Here is a 7,971-nt window from a genome sequence, read left to right as displayed (position 1 = left end):
TCTCATAAATTTATCACCAACTCCAAACTTTCGTATCTGATTACTTGACATCTCTATTTAAATCTCCAAAAGACATCTCAAACATAACTTGCCCCAAACTGACTGTTACCAGCTCCTCCCCCTAAAAACACCTAAACCCCTGCTCCTCCCCCTACAATCTTCCACAGATCAATAAATGGCAAATCCTTCCAGTGTTGATAACGCGAAAAATCTTAGCATCATCCAACTCCTTTCTTCTTCTCATGCCCACTAAGCATCTGTGTCTCTCTGCTGTGTGACCTTGGTTTTACCTCCCGGGCCTCTGAGGATTAAATGAGTTATTATTTGTAAAGTGCATAACAACATCCATCACATAGAAAGCCTCATATAAGTGCTTTTGAAATAAATAAAAAATGCCTTCAATACAGAAAGAGCTTTCTAACGGCCCTAGTCCCCCTACAGTCCATTTAGAACACAGCAATCTCCTGATCCTTTGAAAGGCCAGGGCAGATCCTGTCACTGCTCTGCACCTCTTTGACCTCAGCTCCTGGGGCTCTCCCCTTGTTCAGTCTGGGCCAGCCACCTCTGCCTCCTTGTGCCACCAACACACCAGGGACTGTCCCCATCGGATCTTCGCCCCTGCTGTTCCTTGTGCCTCCCTCTGATCAAATGTTAGTTCTCTGCTGGCCCCACTTTGCTAATCTGCCTGCCCGTTCCCTCACTCTGATTTTTCCTCCCCATCTCTATTTTTACTTAGTAGCTGGTTGTCTCCCCTCCCCCGGTTCAAACTCTGCAACAACACGGATGGTCTTGTTCATTGCTCTATCCCTAGAGCCTAGAACAGTGCTTGGTACACAGTAGATGCTCAATAAATACTTACCAAGTGAAAATTCCAAAGTGCCACGCCCTTTTCTGAATTCCCGTAATACAGGTCTGAATCATTCTTGTGGTACTTACCTGTATCGTCTTTATGCCGGTGGCAGCTTTTACTTGACTGTGAGCTACCTGAAGACGGGGGTCTAGGACATGGCCTGGCTCGTGGTGCTCCTTCCTGTCTTTTGTGCAACACTTTACAGTTTACAATCCCCTCACGGGTGACCTGATTTGAATCTCACAGAAGGGAGAGAGAGCAAACTAGGGAAGGCAGTTATTATTAGCAGGGCTAGCATCCCAGGCCTCCTGCCTTCTAGACCAAGCTTATCAAATATTTGTTGAATGAAGAGAAAAAAAATTTCTGAGTGACTCTGTGGAATGGGGCAGCCCCACTCGGCAAATGGGAGGGTTCTCTGGAGCAAATGTAAAAATACTCTTAACATCTAACACTTATTGCCCCGGGTTTTCTCATTTCTACCTGTGTGGTCCTCACAGCATTCCCGTAGCAGGTAGCTGTGAGAGCATCTTTATGTCCTGTCCTGTTCACCTCTGTTATCTTTGGTGCCTCAAACAAGGCCTGGTATGTGGTAGGTGCTCAGTGAGTGATGTGGGCCGAGGCTCCTTTTTTAGAGATCGGGTCGAGGTGCAGTGACTTGCTCCAGGTCCCACACGGAGCAAGTGGCAGTGCTGGGATTCCATCTCAGGTTCCTTACTACTCTATCTCTCCGTGATGGGCCTGCCCCGCGGGCCGCACCAGTTCCGGGTGCGCCGCAAGAGCGAGCGCGTGCACCGGGTGGGGCGGGGAGGGACTGACCCCTCCCAGACCCAGCGCCTTCCGCATCCCCGCCCGGAGGCCGACGGGCACCGTCTCTGTGCCGCCCCGCGCTGCTGCATCCACAGGGCCGGGCGTTGGGTCTAGCTGCGGGTAGAACGTACCCCCAGGCCCGGGTTCCTGCCTCCACTCCTCATTCCGACCCCGCGCCCCGAGCCCTGAGGCGACCCACCCATCCTGCGGCCGCCCACCCATCCTGCGGCCGCCGCGCCCCGCCCCGTTCCGCCCGCAGTCCCCGCCCCTCACTTCCCCGTTCGGCGCTCCTCCCCCCGTGCCGCGCTCCTTACTTGGCGATCGCTGCGGCCCTGCGCGCTCATTGGCCAACAGCCGGCTGCGTGGGGGGCGGGCCCGGGCTGGGCCGGGGCGGGGAAGGAAGGTGGCGGCTGCCCGGAGCGGGAGGAGGGAGGTGCTGACCCGGATGTTCACTCCTGGGCACCCGGGGAAGTGGAAGCGCCGGGCCCTGCTGCGGGGGGGAGAGCCACAGACGCCGGGACCGGGACCGCCGCCGCCGCCGCCACAATGGTAAAGGCCCGACGTCCCCCTCCCCCAGGTCCGGGGGCCCCGCCGGAGCTCGCGTCTCCCTTCCCCCACCCACCTCCGGCCCGCGAAGGGTGGGTTCCCCCGGGTGGGGGAGGGGCGGGGTCCCGGAGCCCAGGTAGACACCATCCCTGCCCGCTCAGGAGGGGGCGGCCGGCCTGGGCGGCTTGAGTGGGCAGCGACCCTGCCTCCCGTTCCCAACCCCCGCCCTTGGCTCAAGCTGGGCTCCCACACTCCTCCTGTGGGGCCAGGCTAGTCTCCCGCGTAGCCCAGGCTAGACCCTCCTGGACCCGTGGTCCAGGCCAGGCACCCCCTCCGGGGACCCAGGCGTAGTCCCCCTTTCTCCTCCCCATGGCCGGGGTAGGTCCCCATCCCCAGCCCCTACGGCCCAGGCTATGCCGTCGTTTCTTCCTCCCAGGGTCCAGGCTAGGCCTCTGTCCCCCACCTCCCCTCTTCTCCATGGCCTCAGTCCGGACCCCCGTTAGCCCCTTATCCATGGCTTCAGCCCACATTTGTTCCCGTGTCCTCCATGGCTTCAGCCTGAATCTTTTCTTCCCTCCATGGTCTTAAGTCTGGACCCCCCTCCTCCGCCCCTGGCCCCCGCCTGGACGTCACTCCCTTCCCCCCACTCCCTGGTCCCTTTCCCAGGACTTCTCACCACTCTCGGCGTAGCCTGCGTCAGCCCCACTCTGTCCGGAGCTTTACCCTCCCTCCGGGGCCCGGCTCCCTGCCCTGCCCCTGACCCAGGTGGTCCCCTCTCCTCTACCTAGGGCGAACCTTCTTTACCGTCCCTGGGAAGTGAGAGCAGCTCTCCAGCCCGGGTGGGGATGGGGGTCCCGAGGCTGTGCCTTCTCAAGTTGGAGCGGTGCCCCTTCTGGGAGGCCGCCTGGGAGCGAGCGAGGGCAGGGCGGGCATCCGTATGCCCGTAAGGCAGCGCGGCGCTCTGCGGGCGCTTCCCGCGGCCGCCGCCTGGGTGCCGCGGGGTGCGGTGCTGGCGGAGCGTCCTGCTGGGACCCGCGGCGCCGGGGCGTGTGCGGGAGCCGAGGGATGAGGATGGGGGAGCCGCGGGACGGGGATGAACGCACAATCGCCCTTGTGAGGCCGCTGCCGTTGGGAGGCCCCCGGGCCCTGAGGCCAACAGACGGCCCGGACACGATGTACCCCAGCAGGCGCAGCCTCCCTTTCCCCCTTAACTGTCAGCTCGTGAGGGTTGGAACTGCTGATTATGGAGGTGCCTCGGATCAGGTGAGCCAGACTCCGAGGGAGAGAGCTCGCTCCACTCGTGCTGTTTGTTTTGGTAATGAAGGCAGGTGCTTTGGCGGCGCTCTGGCCCGAGGTTTCACCTAGGCCCCGACCAGTGAGTCCGCCCTCCCTCCTCCACTTTGGAACCTTCTGCAGGGCAGGCCCAGCACCCAGGTTGGAAGGGCCAGAGGGCTTCTGCCTCATGTGGCCAAGGCATCTTTGGAGAGTGGACTGAATAAGGGCGGCCACCTGCTCCTCTGGCCCGGTGCAGGCAGATGTTTGCATGTGGACTTCGGGCCCCAAAGGGTTTTGGGGCTCTCGGTTCCTTGTTTAAGGAAGGGATGTTGCTTCTGAACTAGGGTGACTAATTCGGAGTGGCTGAGTTTTTTCTTCATGCCTTCCTGTATGTTGAGTAAAAGCGTGGCCATTGTTATTGGACTTCTCCGATAGCAGCCCCAGGCCTGGGTGGGGAAGGACTTCTCCAGGACAGTTTTGGGTGAGGACTTGGAGTGAGGTTTTACAAGTTTGCTGTCAGGACAAAAGCAGGGGAGGATGGATGGGATGGCCAGGTGGGGCTGCTCAAGACAGCATCTCTGGCAGTGGTGGGGAGAGGGGGAGCATCTTGCCTTGGTCCTCAGTGCCAGAGTCTCCAGACCTGATGGGAAAATGCCTGTAATGACCCAGAAAGAACAGGATGATACATGAGGCTTCTTGAGAGTCCTGTATTTGGGTCTTACCTGGATAATCGGTAAGGACTGTGGAAGGGGTGGAGGAAAAAGGCTAACTTCTCTGTGGGGAGTGGGAGCGGGGCGGCTACTAGATGCCAGGCACTGTGCTCTGTGCTCCACTTACTTAACCCACACAGAACCCTTTGAGGGATCCTGTGTATTACCATTTTACAGGTGAAGAAGCTGAGGCTCAGGGCATGGAGGAACTTCCTCAAGATGTTGCTTAGTTGACGGGAGCACATCTGATGGGCTCTAAACTGCATCCTTTCCATTGTCCCAGGCTGTTTACGTGTTGTTGGTGATGCAGGCTTATTTAACGTGAGCTCTTTGAGGGCAGACATTTTTGTCTTTTGTTTTCCGTGTCTGTATCCCTGGCGCCTAGAACAGTACCTGGCACCAAAGGAAATAGCTTGGGGTGTGTCTTGAACTTAGCCACTTGGATTTCATACTCATTCCCTCAGTAACTTGTTCTTAGTATCCCCTAGGCTTACAGGTAATTTCTGACTGCTTATTGTTCAGTTTATCCCCTATTTGAATATTCTGACTAATAAACCAGTGTAGACAGTTGGAGTAGGACAGAAGTGGTGGTGTGGGGTTGCGTAATAGGTAAATGTATTAAAACCACTGTGGTTTTATTTTCAGTAGGGTTGATGGTAGAGAAACCAGCTAGATCTCAGTTATCCATGGAGGGAAATAGCAGTTTGAGAGTCTAAAGTGCACTGGACTTTGGAGAAAATTCCGTGATTTCTGTTGGCATCAGTTACGAATGCATAAACAAATGGAATTTGCTTGCATTCTCTTAGCAGGTAATGATCTCCCACTATCTGTAAGTGCTTTATAGTTTCAAAGCACTTTTCCTTACCCAGCTCTAGCATCTAATTTAGGAATTATTGTCCTAATTTAGAGTTATGATTCTGGTGCTGGATGGTGGGGCTGTAGCATGCAGGGATGGGCCGGGCCCCCTCATGAGTTGTCCCTCCAGCTCCCAGATGGTTTGGCCTGACAAGAGATGATAGGAGAAGCCTGTTATATTGTTACAAGGTGAAACAATACAGTTGGTGTGTTGGCTGGTCTCCTGGTGTAGACCTCCTGGTGTAGGTCTAGCTCCACTCAGACCCCACATGCATATACAGCCTTGTTTATTTAAACCCAACTGGCTGCTCTTTGGTGGAATGCTTGGAAAAAGTAGCCAACAATCCATAGCTTGAGATTAAAGAGATGCTAAATCATATGTTTGTTTGTTTTAACAAATTTATTTATTTATTTTAGTTTTGGCTGCTTTGCGTCTTTTGTTGCCGTGCACTGGCTTTTTCTCTAGTTGCAGCAAGCAGGGGCTACTCTTTGTTGTGGTGCACGGGCTTCTCATTGTGGTGGCTTCTCTTGTTGCAGAGCACGGGCTGTAGGTGCGGGGACTTCAGTAGTTGTGGCACGCGGGCTCAGTAGTTGTGGCGCACAGGCTTAGTTGCTCCGTGGCATGTGGGATCTTCCCGGACCAGGGCTCGAACCCATGTCCCCTGCATTGGCAGGCGGATTCTTAACCACTGGAGCACCAGGGAAGCCCTAAATCGTATGTTTGAAAGCAGATATTCCTATTTATAACTCAGAAGTCCTGTTCTTCTTTTACATTCCTTGGGGGAGGGGAGAGGACAGATGACTGGCAGCACAGGGAAATGGTGGCTGGGCAGGTACTTTGAACATTGAGACTCCTGCTTCCCAGGCTGGGAAACTCTTGGCATTAGGCAAAGACAGTGGTGTGTTAGGAGTTGCTTGAAGCTTATGGGTATATTTATGAAGTGCCTTCTCTGTGCTGCTTTATGTGCTCAGGACAAGGAAGCATGGTAAACAAGGCAAACAAGGGTCCACGCCTTCACAGCTTATGTTGTTTGGCAGGGAGGCGTGTCACTCTTACCTACAGTTTAAGGAAGCAGAGCCTTGTTTAATGTAACTGCAAGCACACTTGGATGAGATAACGCAGGAGACTTCAGAGAAAGTTGGGGCTTGTGCCCAGCTTCAGCCCCGGCCTTGAGGAGCACGCCTGCCCTTGTTTGGCCACCACCACGGAGGTGAATGGCACTGCACACGCGGTCTGTCCCCTGCAGACCGGAAGCTCTCCCGGCCGGGAAGGTTTGTGCCACAGAAGTCCTGCCCTTCTCACCTGGGTAGCTACCATTGATTGAGGATCTGCCGTCATCCAGAAACCTTGAGGTAGGACTTAGGTCCTGCCTCACCCCGTGATGGATACTCGAAAGGTTGAGTGGCTGGTGTGAGGGGCGGGCCTGGGACTTGGCTCTGGGTCCACCCGACTCCTGTGCCGGAGGCTCACTCTGTTTCTCAGAAACAGTGAGAAGTAGGGCCCACGGTACAGGCTCTTGTCCCATTTCTCCTGGAGGCAGATCCCGCCAGTGAGAGTGGGGTGTGGAAGTCCAAAGGGTACAAGATCACCCACGTTAAGATCAGCGAGAGTAATGCTATTTCCAAACCGAGGCTTTTAGAGATCAGCGCTCTGGTGTGAGGAGGTGGAGCCTTGCCCGCTGCCGCGAGCTCCGACCCACATGCAGCAGCCCTACAGGGAGGTGCGGCCTTAGGAGGGAGACAGCATCGCAGGCAAAGTTAGGACTTAGGAGCCAGACGGCCTTGGGCTAATAACAGTACCTTCTCATAAGGCTGTTATGAGGATTAAATGAGATAATATTCGTCAAGTGCTTTGAACAGCATCTGGCACATAATTATATATGTAGTGACTATTATTATCACCATTTTACAGATGAGGTACAAAGGGTAAGTGGATAGTCCCTCTATAGCTACTAAGTGGAGGAACTGGGTTTTCTGACTTCAGAGGTAGACCCGTTTTCTCCACTGCTTACTGCCTGCTGAAGGAGTATTTGGCATTTGCTTGGCTTTGGGCTGTGTCTTGAATGAAGAAAGTCCCTGATAGAGCCAGAGGCTCTACTCCACCACAGAAGACAAGGCTCCCTGTGCTGTGGACACCACGTGTTGCTGTATCTCAGGCTCTGGATGCCTCGTCTGTGCCCGGTGGAGCCCCTTATGAACTGAGTCCTTGCCCTCTTCCGGGCTTGGAAGAAGAGGGACAGAGCCTGTGAGTTCCGTGAGAGCAGGGACTTTGTTTGGTTCCCACCAACCACCCAACACCTTGCACGGGCTGCCTGGCGCTTGGTAAGCGCCTCATAGACGCTGAATGAGTGCGTGGTGAGCACTTTTGTCTTCTGCCTGCTCCACAGAACATGGGCTTTGGGGTTGGGCTGATCTGGCTTGGAGTCCTGTCTCTGCGACTCATTGTGTGACCTGCAGTGAGGATCTTACTCTCCCTTGGCCTCGGTTTCTTGACGGGTAATGTGGGGATGGCATTTTATAGGGATACTGGGAGAAGGAAGTGAAATTTGTAATGTGCTTAACCCAGTGCTTGGCGCACAGTAAGTGGTAGCCAGGGTTATCATTTGTCTTATTCTGCATACTACAGAGTGAGGACACAAAGAGAAGCCGTAATCCCTGTCCTCTAATCCAGAAGGGGAGGCAAGGTGCATCCAGAAAATTAAGTGCAGCAGGAAGGAAGGAGTAAAAGGAAAGCCTTAAAAAGGGCCACACGTCTGCCCATCCCTGCAGGCTTGCCTCGCGGTCCGCCGCCTCCACAAAGCCCTGCCGACCACTCCAGCCCCCAGGCAGCCTTGGTGGGGGCTGGGTGTGAACCCGGGGAGACCTTGCCCAGGCGGAGAGGATGGGGTGGGTGCAGGGGCCTGGAACAAGAGCAGAGGTCGGGGTGAC

The 7,971-nt window shown here is 55.3% G+C and overlaps 1 protein-coding gene across 2 annotated transcripts in view; it reads left to right on the top strand.

Annotated features, from left to right (window-relative positions):
* The first annotated feature begins 1,967 nt into the window (after positions 1-1,967).
* Positions 1,968-7,971, top strand: part of CAPZB (capping actin protein of muscle Z-line subunit beta) — a 137,501-nt gene continuing 131,497 nt past the window's right edge. For both annotated transcript variants that reach the window (XM_057546967.1, XM_057546962.1), the window contains exon 1: positions 1,968-2,206. In XM_057546967.1, the coding sequence (XP_057402950.1) occupies positions 2,204-2,206 (3 nt within the window). In that variant the 5' untranslated portion in view covers positions 1,968-2,203. The remainder of the gene's footprint in view (positions 2,207-7,971) is intronic.

The sequence above is a fragment of the Balaenoptera acutorostrata genome, chromosome 1 (assembly GCF_949987535.1).
Source record: "Balaenoptera acutorostrata chromosome 1, mBalAcu1.1, whole genome shotgun sequence".
Classification (NCBI taxonomy): Eukaryota; Metazoa; Chordata; class Mammalia; order Artiodactyla; family Balaenopteridae; genus Balaenoptera; species Balaenoptera acutorostrata.
The sequence above is the reverse complement of the archived record's forward strand: the minus strand, read 5'-3'. Positions and strand labels throughout refer to the sequence as shown.